The 22,323-nt window shown below is 30.4% G+C and overlaps 3 protein-coding genes across 6 annotated transcripts in view; 2 read left to right on the forward strand and 1 right to left on the reverse strand.

The window, feature by feature from the left end:
- Positions 1-170: 170 nt before the first annotated feature.
- Positions 171-2,110, reverse strand: LOC124421639 (ubiquinol-cytochrome-c reductase complex assembly factor 1). The gene is made up of 6 exons (XM_046957063.1): positions 1,969-2,110; positions 1,560-1,775; positions 1,313-1,385; positions 964-1,130; positions 563-757; positions 171-363 (listed from the first exon to the last, which is right to left on the reverse strand). The coding sequence occupies exons 1-6, from the start codon at positions 1,999-2,001 to the stop codon at positions 265-267; spliced, it is 783 nt and encodes a 260-aa protein (XP_046813019.1). The 5' UTR covers positions 2,002-2,110; the 3' UTR covers positions 171-264.
- A 16-nt stretch (positions 2,111-2,126) lies between these two features.
- LOC124421623 (zinc finger protein 800) lies at positions 2,127-7,174 on the forward strand. The gene is made up of 8 exons (XM_046957010.1): positions 2,127-2,257; positions 3,020-3,370; positions 3,455-3,763; positions 3,966-4,143; positions 4,235-4,375; positions 4,463-4,620; positions 4,731-5,280; positions 5,570-7,174. Exons 2-8 carry the CDS (start codon positions 3,023-3,025, stop codon positions 6,772-6,774), a joined length of 2,889 nt encoding a protein of 962 aa, XP_046812966.1. The 5' UTR covers positions 2,127-2,257; positions 3,020-3,022; the 3' UTR covers positions 6,775-7,174.
- A 292-nt stretch (positions 7,175-7,466) lies between these two features.
- LOC124421629 (tetraspanin-1) overlaps positions 7,467-22,323 on the forward strand; it is a 30,518-nt gene continuing 15,661 nt past the window's right edge. For all 4 annotated transcript variants that reach the window (XR_006941708.1, XM_046957025.1, XM_046957049.1 and 1 more), the window contains exon 1: positions 7,467-7,849. The gene's annotated coding sequence lies outside the window, so the exon portion shown is untranslated. The remainder of the gene's footprint in view (positions 7,850-22,323) is intronic.

Consider the following 22,323-nt stretch of genomic DNA (forward strand, 5'->3'; position numbering starts at 1 on the left):
CTTTGCAAAGTAGATTAATGATATATCTTAATTATAATCCATGATATATATACACATATATTGGGAGCCATTTATTTTGTAATAATTAGGAAGAATTTTATTATATATTATTTGTTAAACTTAATTGATTATAATAAAAATAAATATTATTCCTATTACATTGTGAATTTATAATCATTTAATTTGAAAAATCTCATATAATACTATACATATAATTACATACAATCTCTCTATGAATTTTTTTTTTATTGTATATTTACATATCTACAAACTATTATCTATATTTATATTTTTTAGTTCTAACCATTTTATCTGTGGGTGTCGTAATATCTTTTGTGATGATATTTTATCTAAGAGATTAATCTGTAAAATAAATAAATGATAGTGTCATTTAATTTATATAATTAGAATATCATTATGAAATGATAAAAAAATCTTCATTTTCAAATACTACTTAATAATTTTTAAATAAATTTAATCGAACTTTTTCACTATATTAAATAAATCATTATATTTTCAGTTAATTGAAATAAAAAGAAGGAATTTTAAATAGAAAATTTACCTGTTTTCTAACATAAATCAATAGTTTTTCTATAACCTCTGGATTATTGCATTCTAAATTGAAAAATGTTTCCCATAATGCGCGTGCTAGTACTTTGTCATCAGACATTATACCTTCATCATAAGCAAGTATAGCTGCATTGAATTGGTATGATAATTCTATCTTTTGTTCTTTTCTGATACTTGAATTAATTTTCTAAGAATAGAATATGTTTGAATAATCAATTTAAAATAAATATTGCGAATCATATTTTACAAGTCAAATAATAATTGAGCAAAAATATTAATATTATATAATTCAAATATTTTTGACATGAAAATTGATGGATTAAATCTTTATAGAAGGAATTTATTGTTTCGAAATATATAACTGATAAAAGGAATATGTGCATATAAACTTACTCCTAACATTTTTGATCTTATTTCTATATCATCCCACATTGCTTGTACTAAGGCATTTCTAGCTAGTTTACCATATTTTCCTTCTGCCATAAGACGTACCATCAACATCCATACATGTAATTCTGTTATTAAGAACCATGAAAAAAATGTATCAGCCATGTGAAAATCTGTTTAACAAATAACAAATTAGTCATACACAATTGTTAAAAGATCTTGGATGTTTATGCAAAATTATATATATTTATTACATATATACACACACACATATATATATATATATATATATGTATACATATATGTGTATATATGTGTATGTACATATGTTAGTAATTAAAGATAATAAATATACCTTTATAAAATGTAGAATAATCAATTTTATCTACAATATATTCATACTCTGAATAGGCATGTGTTCTTATTTTCTAGGAATAGTAAAATTTACAATTCACATAAATATCATTTAATAGTAAATAATCTTTCTGTAATAATCATAATTTTAATATACTACAATTTTATAAATGTTATAAATCTCTGTATGAAATATAAAATTTATAGGAATTAAAATATATTAATGTTACTAATGAATTGTTACTTACAGCTCCTTCAAAATCAATGAATTTTAATTTTTGTAATATCCATTTGAACGTACTAGTTGGTTTCACTTTTTCAATGGCAGAAGTTTTAACAGTAGTCGTTGTATGAATAATTCTAGTTGCAGACCATTGCAATGTGCGTGCAAATGATTCATGATTCCAAAGTTTAATATTATCACATTGTATATACTTTATATTTGTCAGTAGAGGTACTATGCACTAATCATTTGTTTTGTTAATATAATTATATATTTATACATATTTATGTATATACACACATACATATAACTGGCATGATGTAATTTAAAATACTCATATAATGTAAAAAAAACTTACTATAAATTCCATAAATAAAAATTATAAACTCTACTGGGATTAGATTGGAATCTATTGATAATAAATAATAACTCACCTTTATAGACGAAAACGCTCTACTATGTTGCATTTTATTTTATTTATTTAAATGAAAAATCTTTAAAATGTTTTATTCGTTTTGTCATTGAAAAATAATCAAACTCGTAGAATTTGTACGTACGTATGACTAAAGTGCTGCTCGTAAAAGTTTTGCCAAACGGTGAACACAAGAACTTCTACTGAAAATGGAGGTCACCCGATGATCGAATCCACAGATCGTGAGACCACATTTAGATATAATTTCTTTGCTATTTTCGCACGGAGCCGGTTGTTAATCCTCAACACAGGTAAATATGCTTCTTCTTTGACTAAACAAAACGAAAATCATTGAATGGAAATTGATTTTCTTGTTGTAAAATGCAGGAGAGACACTACACATTAGCTATTCTTCTTCATCCTTATATCAATGAAAGACTATCGTATTTTCTCGTCTTTTTTTTTTGTACTTAATAATTAATCGCAAAAATATAATTCAATAAAAATGTAATTATATGTGATGTTTTAATTAGATAACATTTACAATATGCATTTTTGATATGCTTTGTATTCTTTAGATATCATTGACTAAATATTTATAATATATAACAAATTTTAATGCATTTAAGTTGTAAAAATATATTATAAATTATAATATGTCATTATAAACATGTATGAATTAAATTTATCATTAAATTTTATCTATAATAGGATTTATCTTTATTAGAATATACTTAAAAGAAATTTATATATTATTCCAAGCTCATATTGGAATAATAAATATAAATCACATATTTCTTAGTAGCTTATTATATTAAATAAATATATTAAATTCAAATACTGATAGATATTTATATAAGATTATATATCATTGTTTGCAAACTTTATTTAAAAATTAGAAATATATTTTTCTTTTTTCTATAAACTTCTGGAGCACATTAATTGGAATAAAAATATTTCTTTTCTTTTTTTTTCTTTTTTTTTCTTTTTTTCTTTTTTTTCCATTAATATGAGCATTAACTTTTATCGTTGTAAAGATGTCATTTTAATAATTCAATTTCATTTATTTTCAGGACATGAAGTCAATGAAAGCAAAGTCTAAAAATAAAAAAAATAGTACGAAATTTGGAAAAATTAAATTTGGTACAAAAGAAACAAGTAATGTGATAACACCAGATTTATCAGCTTTAAGAAAACCAATTGATATAAGTGTCTCAAGATTGTCTCAAGTTAGCAAACTTCTTGAAAGCGGTAGTGATGAGGTTAAAGCAATTTTAGCTTATGAATGCGATATTGTGTATGAGTGCCGTGTTTGTCGTAGTTTATTTAGAAGCCTTGTTAATTTCATTTCTCACAAAAGAGTATACTGTAAAGAAAAATTTAATATTACTTTAAATAAAAATACTCTCACCAATGATGATGAGGTTAGTGCATTAGTGATATATCTTTCTGTTTACTAGTAATTTATCTAATAAAGTCAATGTCAATTTATCCGATAAAACTTATAGGCATATACCAAAGGTTCGTTTATACGTTTACATATACCGGAACAAGAGGTAGTGAAAGAAAATTGTAATAACGATAGAATTCTTAGAAGTCAAGCAAATAAAGAAGAACAGAAGAAAGATCTTACTACTATAATAGATATGCTTCAAAGAAAGCAAAGATTATGTGATAATTATAATTTACAAGAAATGAAACTTAATAAGAATTATGACAATTCTAATATCCTGTATTCAAATAAAGTTAACGCACAATATGAAATTGATAAACCAGAAATTTCCATTGTTTATCAAAATGATTTAAATGAAACAAAGGTAAGGTTTAATTTAGCCATAATTAAATATACTTTGTATTATTAATAATAATTTATTTTCTTCTTGCTTATATGGGAAGTACAGCAGGTGTGGATTCTACACACTATAATAAGAGAAAGAGTTCATATAAATATATGCCTAATGTGACTTTATATTTGTATTAAATTATAATACTGTTATCACTAATTGTTTCCATTTTTAGACAGTAAACTTACAAACTATGCTAAATCAAAATATTGGAATATTAGGACCCAATGGACAACTTTTGGAAAAAAAGGATGTATACGAAGATAATCATTTGATCCCATCTTTGGCAAATGAAGAATACAATGAATTTGGCATTGACCAACTGTCTACTACAAATTTGATTTGTTCTATATGTGGGTAAATTTTTTACTTATTAAATCATTTTTATTTTTGCTTAATTAAATTGTATTTATCAGATATTAATATATGTACAATTATATGTAGGCAATGCAAAGTTTTCCACCAAAAAGACTTTAACATTTCATATGAAAACATTACATACATCTCATCGTATATGTTATCCATGTCCTTGCTGTCCGAGTACATTTGTGAATACATGGAGTGTATATCGCCATCTCTTTAAAAGTATTTAAAACATAATATATTTGTAGTGTTTTTATTTTTCTTGTAAATTAATAATTAATAAACTGCACGTGTAAATATTTTTTGCAGTTCACAGAATGTCAAATGAGCAAGTACGAAAGTTGAGAATACAGATTCAAGAAAAAGCATTTCGTAAGGAAATAACACACGCAGATGATACAGAGCAAGATAATGCAGTTAGCAAACCTATTGAAGTTATAGACTTAAATGGATCTAATGAAACTCGCGTACGTAATTTTATAATCTAGTATTTATATCTAGTGCTTTTTTTATCTAAATATTTATGAAAATATTTGAGTCTTCAGATTTTTATATTTACTGGAATATTATATTTTAGGAATGGATGAATCATTTGGAAACCGATTCAGAGATTCAAAGATGCGGCGGATGTGGCAAAAAATTTGATAGGAAAGCTGCTTTATTTTCGCATTCGCAACATTGTCAGAGGCGAATTGCTGCATATAACGAAACTATAATTAAAGAAAAGAAAACTCCAAAAGGTTCTCCAGAAACAACGACGAACAGTAATACCATATTTATCGTCCCGGTCATTGCAGAAAATTCTCCTGAAGTAACAGAATTAAATGAAACATCTATTCGTGTAGAAAACATAACTACCCTAACAGATGCAGACTGGGATATGATTGGCAATGAGCACTCTAATGATAGTGAAAGTACTGATATAGTTAGTGTATCGTCACAAATAAATGTTTCCCAAAATCAAGAACCACTTAATAAAAACATGAACAAAGATTCATCTCCGTCCAATAATACTTTGGATAATCCTGAAATTGTGTATACATCTGAAACAGTTGCTCTAAAGAATGGAAGTAAAAAAAGAAAAGTAGTGATAGATAATCAGTTGAAGGTATTAAATGATATTATAGGTGAGTATATTTTTTTGTATCTATAAATTTATGTGTATAAACTTTAAGCTTACTATAGAATATTTATGTAAATTATTTAATTATTTATTAAATATATATTATGTGGACCGGAAAGTAATTTCGTGTCTGCGCATGTCGATATTTGATTGTAATTAAAAATAAAAACTTGTTAAAAATTTGTTCGTTTGAATTTAATTTAAGAAAGCGACATTACTTTCCGGTCCACTTAATATTATATATATATATATATATATATATATACCTATATATATAATATATATTATTATAGGAACAAATTCGAATAATTCAACTAATAATATTAGCTCAACTTTGAATTCATCTACTGATGTAAGAAATCAACTTGATCAAACAACTATAATGGAAAATAAAATAGCTACCATAGCAAATCTTCGAAAGTTACAGTGCCTTCCATGTAAAAGGAAATTTACATCAATGACGAATTTACGTAGACATATGGCCATTCATATTGGTTGGAATCGATATCGTTGCAAGCTATGTAACTTTAAATGCTTTGTAAAATATGATTGTGTTGCTCATTGTAATAAAATGCATAACGCTCAAAATAATCGTACAGTTATAACAGATATGGTTGTAGAAATACCACAGAATCAGTATACATGCAATGAAGATATTGTCATTGATGTAACTAATATGGAAGAAAATGTAAATGAATTTAAATCAATTAGTTCTTCCAACTCTTTAGATCGCTGTAAAACAAAGAATGTGACTGTGGATAAAAATCATAAGAATGTAGTAAATACGAATGTTGACAATATAAAAGCTGGTACTAAAGAAGTACCTTGCTCCAGTGATAAAGATGATAGCGTTTCTATTACAATCAACAATGAAAACAACAACACTTCGAACTTTAGTAAAAACAGTGAAAACAATCATACCCGAACGCTGGACAGTGACCCTGATCTTAAAAGAATGGTTATGGAGGTCATTTTTGGCACGCCTGATGAATGTTCCTCAAAACAGCTTGAATCAGAAACTTCAAGCTTTACAAATGATACAAACTCTGATAAAAAAAATGATAGCAATGAAAATAAAACAGACTGTGAGACTAAAGATTGGAATGATTCTAATTCTTCAATATCATCAGGTAGTTTAAAACCCCAACGTCCTATACGTAATCGTGTAAAACCAGTGAATAAAGATTTCATTTATGATCTAAAGGAAGCGGCTTTTCGCAAAGAAACTGTAATTTCTAAGGGGACGTCGTATAAAACATTAAATAAAAAATCTTTCCTTCGTTTAAACAATGGAGAAGAAAATTCAGACATTCCAGTAGAACAATTATCATCAAAAGATTCTGTTGTGCCACTGGTAGTACCATTCGACCAAGATAATAACGCAGATAGATCAGAGATTAAAACAAAATCAGCAAATTCTAAATCTACTACAATGAAAATTTCACGTGTGCCACATATTACACAGCAAGATGGAATCACAATAATGGAAGAAAAATAAAAATAAATTTGTATGTTTTCATACATTTAAATGAATTTCATCGATATCATATTTTAATTTAAAGTTATATCATATTTTCGTAATTTATCAAAGTATATTAAATTTATTAACATTCAAATATTAACTTATAAGAAATAACAGATAAAATTGGCACATAGTGACATATGCAAAATAGCACAAGCATTGCAAAAAGTACTGTTTTATGTTTAACTATTGTAAGTATCAACATATAACATTAAATAATGTGTGGCAATTAGCAATATTGTATAAAATTACATTTAGTGAAAGCAACTTTAAATTTTGGAAACATACTGAAGTTATATGTAAAGTATATTCATACTTCAAATATAGCATCAAAGATTACGTACAAATGTAAAAGAAAATAAATTTATGTTACAAATAATATATAGTTCTTATTATTGATTTTTTAAATATACATATATATATATATATATATATATATACACACACACACACATGCGCTTACATGTATATAATATTTTCTGATATTTATTTTCATTAAATTTTAAACCTAACAAGACAAAGTTTTTAATTCCCGGCGAAGAAGTCCGCGAGAATGCGTGCGCATTCACGGCTGCGCATAACGGTAACGTGACGAGTCTTCTGATTGGTCGAAGAAGCGTGTAGAAGGGATAGCGGCTCGCGTCGTAAAGGGGAACGCTTGCCGGTCGGCGGATTGGCACAAATGCGCGACGAACGGCGCCGAACGCGGATTGAATTTTCGGACATATTAAACGATATTTACGCGCGGGGTTATAGTGTAGTACCAAACGCGGCACAAATGCCGCTTGCAAATCATATACGTCCGTGATATTTTTAAGTGAATAATCATCGAAAATAGCGATAGTGTATCGATAGTGTATACGACAAGTGGTATTATCGTGATTGGTGTAAGAAAGAACGCAGAGGACACATCGAGAAAGAGCTGGACCAAACCTCGTAGATTTTTACGTCTCTCTTTCTCTTTCTTTCTCTTCCTCTCTATCTATCTTTCTCTCTCTCTCTCTCTCTCTCTCTCTCATTCCCTCTCTCTTTCTCTCTCTACTTTCTTAACGTGAGTATAGACTATTCTTTTTTCTTTTATTATATATACATAAGTTATTTTTCGATTGTACTCTCCACTCATTAATTTATTGTCCGAAAAATGAACGCTCCATGTTAAAAGCATTCGTCGATTGCTCTAAGCTAATGTTCTTTTTTTTTTCTTCTTCTTCTTCTTTCCTATCCTAGAAAAATACGATTTATCTTAACGTCAAAATTATCGAACATCAAGTTGTACAAAAAACTTTCGTTAATCCGTTAGATTTAGATGAAAGAAATTCATACAACGAAACAATACGTTGGGCATCCTGTTTATATCAACAAACGTCCATAACTCGAGCGTTTATTAGAATTATCGAAGATCACTTTATTGTTCGTTAACTTATAATTCAGAGATTATTCAGAGATATTAGTTATAACATTATCATTGGAAAATTAAAAGATGTATAATTACGAAATGGAGATTATTTCATGCTAATGTACGTGTAGTTTGGTCCGGAAACAAAATAAATAGTTACGGTACTGTGATTCAAGATGCGAACAACGGCGTCATTCCATTTTGGGCGATGTCGTACGCTTTCTTTTGTATCTGTGTGTGTATGTGTTTTTTTTTTTTTTTCTTGTTTTGACTTTTCTTACAAGAAACGATATTATATGTATGTATACACATCGATCCGTTGAGAGGTGATTGAGAATAACGTGTTCAACGTTCATGTAGTTATATTGATACGGCAAAAAAGGCGGGAGAATGTTTACGAACGTTGAGATACATTTGAATCTTCTTTTGATTTTTTTTTTTTGTAGACATTAAAATAAATGTTTTTTAAATAATATTATTATCTTATTTCCAAGAGATCGTCCAAAGGAAAATCTTTTTCGTTAGGACAAAATGAATTTTATATAAGCAAGCATTCTCTATGTCCTTGACAAACGGAATACCGTATAGGCATGGGTATGCGTTAACCTATCTTTTTACACGATTGGAAAGTGGATTTCATCCAAAGGGATAGAAAATCTATGAAAATCAATTATAATCCGATTAAAGGATTTAATTAATAAATATTTCATAGAATGCCATTTATTTATTTATTTTCTTTTTTTGCCAACGTCGGACGAGAATACATCTTGTTATTCAAAATTATCGCGGCGTATGACATATCTTTGAATTCGATTAATTATTTTTAATACTTTGCAAGAAATTTAAAATTAAAAACGTTGTATTCAATTTAAATATGTATCACGTACGTTGTTTTTAAGATTTTACACATACACACACACACACACACACACACACACATATATATATATATATACACATAGGGGAACGGAGGAAGTAGATAATAAAAAATTATTTCGCAATTACAATACATATATGGTCGTATTAGGATTCGATATGGCCCTTACAATACGATCTACGATGCAACCTGTTTCTCATACATCAGAATTGTAACTAACACGCGACGCGGAAGGCGTTCTCTTTTAAGGCTTAACGAATGAAGAAAGGTCGAGACATGATTGCGGTATCAACACTGCGGTTAACTTGTTGCATTTATAGATTAGTAAATCTTATATATCTTTGAAATTTTTACACGTTTTTATAGCTAAATGTTTAATGGTACGACATGCTTTTTTTTTTCTTTTTTCATTTTCTTTCTTTTCTCTCTCTCTCTTTTTTTTTTTTTTTTTTTTCTTCTTTGGAATTCGTGACATTCATTAAAACGAATCGAATTGATTTTGTTTATTTTCAACTTGAAAATAGATTTTGTGGAAAAAAAAAAAAAAAGGAATTGTAATCATGTTCGAAAATATTTTCGTATAAATCGAATTTCTATACGGATGGCATAGTTACTACGTTTAACAAGTATTATATTGCTGTGTATTAATGTCGAATTAGTAAATGTATGTAATCATGTGCCAGCGACCATTTGAAAAAGAACGGTTTATATTTTTTAGCTGACCACTTCAAGTAAATGTAGCTTAGCTTAGCTACATGGTTTAAAACGTTGCCTGAACACGACCGTAATAAGTAGGCTCATTTACTCATCACACGATTTGTCCTCTCCTCTTTTCTCTCTCTCTCTCTCTCTCTCTCTCTCTCTCTCTCTCATGTAGGTTATATTAATATTATTATTTTTATGGATAAATTAGTTGTATTAAAGGAAATTGTTATTAGACTTAAATCGTTAAATTCTTCGTTTCTTTCTCTCTCTATCTCGTTCTCTCTCTCTCGTTTTGTTTCGTTTTTTCGTTTTTTATGTGAGAATATTTTTTTTTCTTTTTGTGAATATACGAGATAACACGCAATATCGATTTATTTTTTTTTCTTACGATGAATATATTCATCGTTGATTAATGGCACGTGTCTTACGAAATAACGTCAAACCCAAATATTATCGTATAACTGACGAGTCTTACTATTAGAGAACACTTTTTATAGTAAGGTTTTTTTTTTTTTTTTTTTTTTTTTTTTACAGTGAGTAAAATATACGTTATGAGAAATTTTCTCTGGTAAATATGAAATTATTGGAAATCTAGGATAGTGAAATGTTGTAGTAACGCCATACGTCGGGAGATTTAATGACAAATCTTATTTGTCCTGATGGAAATTATATTCGACGGGATGTTGTTTCACGTGATGATTGCATAGATGATAACGGTGAGAATGTTGTTTAAATTTTTTTTTTTTTTTTCATATTCTACCACCGTATCATAAATAATGATATTATTTTATTTATAATGCGTATAGGTAAACCAATAGATATTATATCCTTCGAAGAAGAGAATATAAATATTTATAGAAATATCTACGTAGAGAGAATATAATGGGTGTACATTAATTTCGAAGTACTAGACCGGCTGGAGATAAGGTCTAGGTTCATCTGATCGTCGTAAACTTGAAGGTAGTAGTCAAATAGCTTTGCATGTTTGAGTCTCGTGCACCCAACTACATGCAACATTCTCTTTCGATCGATCTAATCCCTTGTAAATATCGTATTATACTGCTTTCCAGTGTTCTATTACAATCACGCTAGTGCAATTATATATACGTATAATATATATATATATATATATATATATATGATAATAAGACTCGCTGCACAAATATATATGAAACTTTCTATAGATACATATGTAACGTAGCTTTGATCGTATCGCGTTTATGATTTTATCTCATTGACGTATTTGTGATGACGTTTGAAACTTTTTTTTTTCCTCTCCTTTTGAAATATCATTTCAATTAGTGAAAAAAAGGTCCAATATATTCGAACACTTGTCATTCAATGTCGTTGAAAAGTAACTGTTCATTATTTTGTTTGTTTTCTTTTTCTTTTTTCCATTTTCCAAAGACAAGCATATTTCTGTAAATAATACGACATTGAAATACCCTTTCACTAGTGGTATGAGGTGCGAAAATCCATCGAACAGGGTCTGTCTTCCAATGTCCAGTTCACCCTAATAGAACTGACACAAGCCAACCCCCATAGTCTCTGAATGTTCACGGACATATGTGGTAGGACACGTAATACACGGGGGCAATGGCATCGTACAGAGCGCATAGCGTACATATTGTCGTTATGGAAACGCCTGTTCACATCACACGAGTTACTTACTTTCCTTCCTCCAAAGAGATGACTTATCGTGCATAATAACTCTTTACTATTGTATTTTCTATTTTCTTTTTTTCTTTTTTTCTTTTTCTTTTCTGTTTTTCCTTGCGTGCGATAAGCAGCTGATTGTTAAGTCGCACTACTTGGAATTTTTTTTATTATTATTATTATTTGTTCTTTTTTTTTCTAAATTTAAAACAAATTCCTTTGTTTCATCTTATTTTTTTTTTTTTTTTTTAACTAGCGAGATAAACATTTAATTTTTACAATACCAAAAATATTTCAGCATCCATTTATCGAAAAGAGATCGACGTTTCTGTCTGTTGTGTGAATGAACTCTAAGCTCCCCTGTAAACTCTGGCTCGCACGTGCGCGGATGCACGCGCAATGGCTGAAGCAGTAAGCTATTATATACGCTCATGGAAACGTTTCTCGTTCTTTACTCTTGAAGAAGATTTAACCGAGCCAAAGGACAAAAGCAAAATGTTTCTCTTCGTGTTCGGCGCAAACGCAAAGAGGAGAATTGCTTTTTCTATTTCTTTCTCTCTTTCTTTTTCTTTTCTTTCTTCTTCTTTTTTTCTTCTTTTTCTTCTTCCACTTTCTCTTCTTCCTTTATTGGCACCCCTATTACACTAGACCCTTTGAAAATTAATAGAAACACGACGATGAAAGTCACGATATTCATACTCTATCCCTCTTTCTTTCTTTATTTCTTTTTTTTTTTCTTTTTTCTTATTTAGGTATGATTAGGAGGACGTCGATGCGTCCGTCTCGTCTGACTATCGATAATCGAAATTGAATAGTTGGAATATTTACGAGCAATCGTGTTCAGGCATTATCGATCGACTGGTAAACACTAATCGAAAGGAGGAACATTGTTCTTCGCTTTTAGAAAGTCACCCGTCGTCCGTTTCCACTTAAACCTGTGGTTCTACTATAATAAGGAGCTATAGACATAGAGAAAGGGGAAAAATAGAAAGATAGAGATAGAGGTAGAGATTAGAAGGAATACTCTCTATCCTCTTTCTCTTTTACCAGGCGTAACTCGTGAAAGGGGGATTGGAATGATCGGTACGACTGCATGGGCCGAAGAAGAGAAGGCCGATGGGAAAGTCCCGTTAAATGAGGCGCGACGAAGATCCCCATACTACAATGTAGAAAAAAAAAGAATTAAAAAGAACAAAAAAAAATATATATATATATATATATATATATATATATACATAAAAAAGAAACCAAAAATCCAAAAAAAGAGAAGAAAGAGAGAAAGAAAAAAAAAAGTAAGAGAAGTCGAACATTCCTTTGGACGTGCCACCTCCGATCTAATGTTTCCTCCGTAGTTTCTATTTTTAAGCGATAAGTAATTCTATCTTCATCAGTTCGGATTTTACAACGCTATAATTCACGTTCATAAACAGGAACAAATATTTCTTCGGAATAAGATCCCTATGTTTTCATCGAAAGGAGTCTTTTCGATGCTTCGTCACACACGGAAACTCGTCAGCTCGTATTCTCATGAGTATCGCGTATATAGGAAGTTTGCAAATCCGCGGCCTTTTTCTCGATTCTATTCTTCTTTATGGTTAAATGCGTGCCCCAACGCGAGATCTGCTTTCGCTCGAGAAGCTTCTCCTTCTACTTCTACGTTTACGTCTACGTTTACTTATTCTCGGTCACCTTACACTCGGCTGTCCGCTTGTTTAGCCCGTTTAGGTAACTCGAATAAACGGAAGTATACTACTTCCAATTCGAATGGACTTCTTAATCGTTTTAAAGGAGGAAAGGAAAGAGAGAGAGAGAGACATCCCGAGAGAGACGTCCTGTTTTCTTTGCATTGCACTTCGTCTTCCATTTGTCTCTCTCTCTCTCTCTCTCTCTCTCTCTCTTTTGCTCTCGATCACAAAAGAAAAAAGAAAAGAAAAGGAAAAAAAAAGAGGCCGACTTCTCTTATCCCGACATCTGCATCACGACCACATTCCTACTGCTGCTGCAGTCAGTAGTCAGCAGCAGGCAGGCAGGCAGGCAGGCAGGCCAGGCAGGCAGGCATTGCCTCGGGCATCTCCCGTAAGACTTATTTCCTTTTTTTATTCCTTCTTTCTTTTTTCTCTTTTCTTTTTCTCTTATTTTCATCGCTCCCATTGCACCTGCTTACATGGACTTGTATTTGTTCAGAGCCGCATCCTTATTATCTTGGCACACGAAAGTATATATCCATCGTTTAACTTAAAAGATAGGGGATGCCAGAGGATCTTTTTTCTTCGAAGAAATTTTACCTGAAGCTTTCCCTGATCACATGAGAAATCAGATAACACGTGAATCCCGTTTGACATATGTTATAATATCTTACCTCCTTGTTCATTCTTACGATATCGCGAGAGATCACGTTTACTATATAAAATTGTAATAGCGATCAAAATGAGAGATTACTTTTTTTCTTTTCTTTTCTTTCATTTTGTTTTGTTTTTCTTATTATTGTTATTGTCATTGTTGTTATTGTTTTCTTTTTCTTTTTTTTTTTTCTTTTTCTTTTTCGTCGATTCGCTATGCAATACACGCGATGACAAACATATTATGCAATGATTAAGAAGGGGGAGAGGAGCAAATTCGCATAGTAAGTTTTATTAATTATAGACCATGATATCTCTTTAATGCCATTGTCTTGTGAGAACGAATGCCATAACTTGGCATGTGCGAGGCGTACGAGTTTTTCCCCTCTCCCTTCTCTCAACAACTTACTACTCTTCCATATAAACATACACTGTAGAGATATAAAGCCATCTTCTCTCTCTCTCTCTCTCCACCTTCTTTATTCCCTCCCTCCCTCCCCTCCCACCTAATCGTTAACGCTCTAACGATACACGAAGTCGACCGTCTTTATCGTCGTCCATTATTTTCAACTACATTTCTTCGACGTATTAACTCACTTTCTCTCTTTTATTTATCATCTCGCAAAGATCATTTTCGAGGGGAAACGAGCCGATCAACGAGAGGTCCCATTCGCGAACGATCATCGCGGGAACGCGAGAGGATAGCAAATTGGCTCGTGCACAACGGCATCGATCAACTTGAACAAATCAAAAAAAACAAAAAAAAAAAAAAGATAAAAGATAAAAGAAAAAAGAAAGATAAAAACCTAATAATACGATCGAGAAAAGGAGAAAAACGATCTTCGATAACATGGATGAGACACGATGATCTATTTATCTATCTGCGTTCTCACAATTTTCTTCATCTTTATCTTTATCTCTTTCCTCCAGTTTTTACTACGTTTTTTACGGCAAATTCACGATGTAATAACACTCGAGTTTTACCTGCTGATGTTAACCCCGCGACAAGGGTTAACTTCATGAATTTTCTCACTCTCTCATCCTAAATTTTAACTCAAGTTCTCTCTCTCTCTCTCTCTCTCTCTCTCTCTCTCTCTCAAAGAGAAATGAGTAGAGTCAGCCAGCCAAGGGTCTTTAGACGTCTATGTTCGTTCTTATGCCACGCATGAGAGAGCAGCTTGTTCTATGTATAACACACACGCAAGAGTAGTTGCATTTAACTCGATGAAAAATTCTATTTAATAACGTATATGTTTTATATATATATATATATATATATACACTTACATATACACATTATGTATGTTTAGAAAACTTCTGCCTACGAAATTCCAGAGATTCTTATAACGCGATGGTATAGAACAATTTATAGAATATAGAGACATCATAGAAATTGATAACTATATGTTATATATATATATATAATATCATTTCTTCTTTTTTTATATTGTATAACTTTTTACACGAGTTATAATAAAAAACGTGCAATGTAAAAAAAAAAAAAAAAAAAAAGAAAAAAGAAAGGAAGAAAAAAAGAAAATCGATCAATCACAATATGAAAGCGAGCTCGAATCTGTTCAATGGAAAATGAGACTTTGTATGGGATGAGTATAAGACGAAATGTGATTTTTACGATAATGGGACACACCTGTTGGCAACCATCGTCGTCGTCCTCCTCGTTGTCGTCGTTGTCGTCGTTGTCGTTTGAGGAAAGGGAAAGAGACACAACTCGTTTTCGAGGCTCATTCTCCGTTACTTTCGAAGTAGGGGAAATTTGGCGCGATAACGTGATCTCCTCGTCGAAAAGAAGAGAATATATATATATATGTATATATATATATATGTATGTATGTATGTATGTATGTATGTATGTATGTATGTATGTATAACGTGAAAGAGGGACGTCGTCCTTTCTCGTTCTGGAACGTCGAACGTACGAAGAGAAAGTCTCTCTCTCTTTAAGAGAAAATGAATAAGTTTGGTGGCGTGAGCTCTACTCGTGATTTCCGTCTCGTTGAGCTTTAGCGCGACGGAAGTTTCATTATAATTCTTTAGATCCTCTAGATCTTTTATTTTTCTTTTTCTTTCTTTCCTTTTTTCTTTTTTTCCTTTTTTTTTTTCTATCTTTATCCTTTATTCAGGTAAATTCAAGCCACGTATATACGTATGCGAGCGAATAATAATCGAAAGTTCTTTGGTATAAGGCCACAGACGGTCTCTTATTTGTAAATAAAAAGATTTATCGAGTCGATATGTGAATAAGAAATCATCGAACGTTTACATAGTTATGTATAGGTGCTCGCAAACATACAAAAAGTTTTTTTTATTCGGTGTTAGAGTTTGTTGACTCTAGACATGTATAGCTAGATTTCTTTGAGGAAACAGTGTCGAGTTGTGTAACGAATTAGTAGGTAATATGTTTTTCGACACGGTTTCACGGGCAGAACCACCTGTAACAACGGTATACTTTATACGTCAAAGATATACGCGATTGTAACGGTGACGCATAAGTCTTAGGACATATATCAATAAATTTTTATAATTATGCAATAGTACTTTCAAAGAGTATGGAGTATATATAATTATTAAAATTATATGTACACACATATATATATATATATATATATATATAAATTATATGTGTGATATACATCATATACGAATTTTGCTGTATACTGTATTTCAGATTTTGATATATACCGAATATCAAAATTTGGTATATACCGTATATCAAATTTTGATGTATATTGTGTATCAGATTCTGATATATATCAAATATGAAACTTTGATATATACTGTGTAATATACTGTGTAACAAATTTCCGTACATATTATATTTGTATATATATATATATATATATACACACATACATGCAACATTTTCTTATTGCTTTATTTCCATAAAAACGATCACAGTTATATATCTATATATAGACAAATAGATAGATAGATATATGAAGATATTAAAATATGAGATTTACATCGTGAGAATAATAACAGGTTGATCATTAATATTCTCATTAATGCCGTTAAAATGACATATCATATTAATGTGATAAATATCTTTGATTATATTAATATAGATTTCATCAGCTATATTACAATGTGATAGAATATTTTCGAGCATAATAAAATACTTCTTTGCTTATCTTTTTACAACGACGATAAATAATAACACGAGAGTACGTCGTCTCGTAGTTTTTTAACAAGTTGTTATTAATATGGGGTGTGTTTATAGATCGTTCGGAGACTATGTTCATTCAAAAACTTACACGTGAACGAACGCACGTGTATTATTACGTAACGTACGATGAGACCATTGACTGGTTAAAGACCAAGGACGTGTTGTACCTTTATCGAGTTTACTCGTTGCTTGCAACCGATATACATATGTATATATATCTACATACTATAATAAGATTACTAAAAGAGTTCTAAACACTTGGAATCACTTTCCCGATAGATTCTAGTAGATTTAATAAATAATAGGACATGGCAATTATAAAACGTCGTCTGATTTTTTTATCTATTTTATTTTATTTTTATTTTTATTTTGTTTTATTTTGTTTTATTTTGTTTTATTTTATTTGGTTCTGTTCTTTCGGATATTGCTTATCGTTTTTTTTTCTTTTGCTTTTTTTGTTTTTTTTTTTTTTTTTTTGTAACAGTAAGAATAGGATAAAATTCGATTATTTGATTAAAAATTAGAAAGATTTTTTTCCCTTCCGTTTTTACATCGAGAACACACAAGAAGGCTAGGATCTTTAATCAAAATCAAAGTTCTTTTGATCGTGTTGCGAGAGCTGCTTCTACCAAAAAGGGTTCAACATCAAAGGCGTCAGGTTCATCCGAGAAGGGTCAACGTTCGATCCCTCAAAGTTACTAAATTCTCGTCAAGGGAAACCCTATCATTTGCGACGTCCCTTCTTCGAATTTCTTTTTTTTCTTTCTCTCTTTTTCTCTCTCTCTCTCTCTCTCTCTCTCTCTTATTTTTTTGTCTTTTCACTTCGTCCTCGCGTAAGCCAGTATTTTGTTTTATTTATTTATTTATTTATATATTTATTCTTCTATTTTTGGAAGAACAAATATTCGATTGATTTCATGTAAAACTAGCGTACGTAAATTTTTTGCCTATTTAATTTAATATCGCATCTCGTAAGTTTAATTTTCATTTTGTTTTGTAATTAAAACATAATGGAAAATTTAGTTTCATTAGTTTCTCGTTAAATAGCTTTCGACAAGTAAGAACTATCCTTCGAAAAGTTCGTTGGAAAAGTTGGGTGTAAGTTGAAGAGAAGATTGAATAAAATGATTATGTATCCTTTGATATTCGAAATGAAAACGACATTACTATTCTTAATATTTATTTATATTGAATATTTTATTCAATAAATGTTTATTTTTATTAATTAATTGTATCTTATAAAATAAATGTTCGATGAATGATCATTTATTTAAAATACCGATCAAATGTTTAAAAATATTAATCCAATAAATAGCAGCCTTATTTAAAGTTATACTTTTTAAAATAGGTTACATGATAATAAATGGTATGTTAACATTTTTTTGATATTATTGCATTTTACAAAACTTTTGTCTCGTTCCTTTCATTATCCGATAATTAACTTTTTTTTCATTCTTTTTTTTTTTTTTTTTTTTTTTTTCTTTTTTAATTACATAACTCTCCAATTAAACGGTTTATAATATGTATGTAGATGCGATCGAAGGAATTGGAAATTTTTCAACTTGAATTTTACATTCTCTTTTTATGCCGTCCTAATTAAAGTTGACCCACTGGATAAGATGTAGGTACTCTTATCTATTAGAGTCACGTAATGACACGGATGAACGATTGGTTTCCGTCACATTGGTGAAATCCGGAAAAGAACAACAGGATATGAAATATTTAGTATCTGATCTTCTTTCCTTTTTCTTTTTTTTTTCTTTCTTTCTTTCTTTTTTTTTTTTTTTCATTATTTGTTTCTTCATAAATTACAACGAAAGAAAAATAATGTAAAATCTTTTTCGTATCGATACGCTTCATTAATTTTTATTAATATTATACGTCTCTGTTTACGAAAGCGGTTCAAGAAATGTGATCAGGTTCTAAGGGAAAAAAGAAAAGAAAAAAAAAAAAAAGAAAATGAAAAATTTATATAAAACTGATACACTTGATACAGTTGATCTAATAGTAATAGATACGATCGATCGTATATAAAAAATATTAATAGTACCGTTCGATAATCAATGATAATAATTCGTACTATTTAAATCGCGAAAGAAAGAAGTTCTTCTCGTTTTGGGTAGGGTTTAAGTAGAATGAACAGCTGGAATTATTTTCCTTTGTGAATAATGTGAACTATTTTAAGAAGTTTTCTAAACCTTCGAAAGAATTTTTTTTCTCGATTTTTATCCAGCAGTAGTCTATCTGATCATTCTTCTAATTTATTATTACGTTAATTATATAAATTTGTGGTGATTTTTCTAAATAAAATAATTCAATAGTTTATATCTGTTGTTACGAACGATCCTCGATTATTTTTGTTTAAAACTCGAATAGAGAATCTTTGATATATCCTATATTTTGTACATTATCGATACAATCGATATGCGGCATCTTCTGCTACTTATCGAAAATATCGTGGGTGAATGTGTCGTGATCGTGTAACTTTCATAGCCAGGCTTTCATATAACTTTCACTTTTACAAAGTGGCTATACATATATGTACGTCACGTTAAAAGGATAAATGTTCAAAGTAGACACGGCTTCTCGAATGAGAATAAAATTATATAGTTATTTATTCGATATATATATATATATATAAATATAAATATATATATATATATATATATATATATATATATTAGTTTGCTTTTCTCCCTGGCTAATGGTACCGAGCAATCAAGATCAATGAAAAATGAACGAGGAAGGGGAGATGAAACTAGCTAGATCGACCCGGTGACCCCAACTCCCGTCCGGCAGCGGGCATCGTCATCGGTGATCTGATTTTCAATGCACCGCTGATCCTTTTTATATGCTCGAAGAATGGCTTATCTGTGTATAGGTTATGTATGTATATAAACTATTTGGAGTTGAAAAGATAGAAAAGAATTGGTTGAGGTATTATCGGTATTGACTTTTTCAACGTTCAACGATTAGGTCCAACTGATCTAAAGGTTCAACGAAGCGTTAGATAAAACTTTAGAAAGAGAGAGAGAGAGAGAGAATGGGAGTGAGAAGGAGAGGGAAAGAGGGAGGATAGAGAGAGAGAGAGAGAGAGAGAGAGAGAGAGAGAGAGAGAGAGAGAGAGATTCGGCTCACGTGAGATTGGTTCGATCGAGCCCCACGATCCGTTGTTGAACGGAACGGGTTCCCGAAACGGGTCGCGTTCGCTCGGTTAACGATCGTGGCCTGACTGCTCCGAGAACGGAGTAGAATATTTCAGATAGCCAGCCAACCAGCCGGTAGTAGTAGTCCATGTCGACTCTCTGCTCTTGCTGCTGCTGCTGTTGTTGCGGCTGCTGCAGGGATGTCGTAGTAGAGCCAGATGGATTCTTGGTAGAGTAATGAGAACCGTGAGCTGGATATCCGATACTAGGTCGTCTAATCGAGGTTTTCCTGCGGCTCTTCTTTGCCTTGCATTTCTCCATCCCTTTCTCTCTTTCTCTTTCTCTCTTTCTATTCTCTTATTCTCTCTTGGTTTCATTACTAGATGCGCTTTTAACGTAACATATCTCAGAACGTGGAGGTCCTATCGGTTTGATTCTCTCGGTGAATCATTTAATGAATGTCTAGAAAGTGTACTATCTTATATATCTTTCCTGAATCGTTCGTAATACAAATCCATTGGATAAATTCATTTTATGATTCTAAATGGATATTACTTGGAGACCTGTCTGTCATTCAACGTCGAAATCATTTTCTACGTTCGTTGCAATTGAATTATTAAGAATATAAAAATATCATACTATGAAAGTAAATTGCTTCGAGGAGAATAGAGCAAAGGAGAATTGTGAATTATCTAGGAAATCTCGGTGAAATTCGCGCGATTATGGATATATCGTGGCGTTAAATCATTTTCTATTTTTTCTTTCCTTTTTTTTTTTTTTTTCCTATTTCTTTTTATATTTTTCTATTTTTCTTCTTCATCTTCTTCTTCAGTTTTCTTTCTTTTTTTCTTCTTCGATGGAAAAAGAGAAAGGGATTGAAATCAATGACTTCTTTCAAATTGACCACGCGCATACTTTCTTTTTATATTTTTATTTTTTTTATTTTTATCTTCGTACATATACCCTTTTCTCTCTCTTGTTCTCTCTCTCTCTCTCTCTCTCTCTCTCTCTCTATGCATTTGCGTGTATAAAATTATGTTCGATAACTCTTGTAAAACTTCATATTTCTTTAAAGCGTATGAACAGGTTCGAATCAAAAGTCGTGTAGTAGCTTATTGCGTAAACTTTGTTGAAAGTTGCCAAACGTGTTACAGGGTGACGTTTCGATGCTGTATTTAAAAACTTTATTACAGATCATAATCCGAATTTATAACATTAAATTATCTAACGTCTTTCTCTCTCTCTCTCTCTTTCTCTCTTTGATATTTCGAACGTTCTCGAAGAAAAATTAAAAACATTCGTATCACCTTTCTATAATCGCTTGATCAAAATCGACTTGTAATAATATTTTTCATCTTAATAAAGTTATAATCGATATAACATTCCTTATTTCTTTCGTAGGATTAATCTATCGAAGATCAAACGAAGTAAATATATGCACTAGCATCTAACGATCATTAGTACGAACATGTCAGATTGATAATCGTTTAATAATGGTAATGAAAAAAAAAAAAGAAAGAAACAAAGAAAGAAAAAAATGACGTCAGGAGATTGCAAACCGAATGCAATTATCAACAATGAAACGAATGATTTTAATTTCAATATATCTCTTCGATCATAGAAGAGAGGATATAACAGCAACAGGCATCGACGCTTCTTAGACGAAGTTTATTACAGGAAACTTATGTCAGATATATTCAAGGTCTCGACGTAGGAGCATACTAAGACATGTTGTTCGCACTTTTACGGTGTTTCTATACTCATTTATATTATCTGATTACTATTAGCGACATCACCGTCGCGTACTATTACGCTCTTTGGAAATCAATATTTGATTACATTATTGTTTCATACATCGTATATATATATATATATATTCTTTTCGTAACCTTTATAATTATTGTTCATCTATTCGCCAATGCGTTTGACAATTTATCAGCGTTATTATTATTTCAATATGTGTTTATGTTATAATAATAACACGATATGTTATAATAATGCAATAATTTGTAATACTGTGTTATTCATTATTTATTATGTATAATATTATAATTATAAATTATAAAATAATTATTGTATTATATATATATATAATATAAATAATATTTATACATAATATTATCTGTATATAATTTATCTATTATACATAACAATGATTTATGTATACTAGATACGTATCAACGAGCAAGAGGATCAGTTTTGTTTTTCATACAAGATCTTAA

The sequence above is a fragment of the Vespa crabro genome, chromosome 1 (genome assembly GCF_910589235.1).
Source record: "Vespa crabro chromosome 1, iyVesCrab1.2, whole genome shotgun sequence".
NCBI classification, from domain to species: Eukaryota; Metazoa; Arthropoda; class Insecta; order Hymenoptera; family Vespidae; genus Vespa; species Vespa crabro.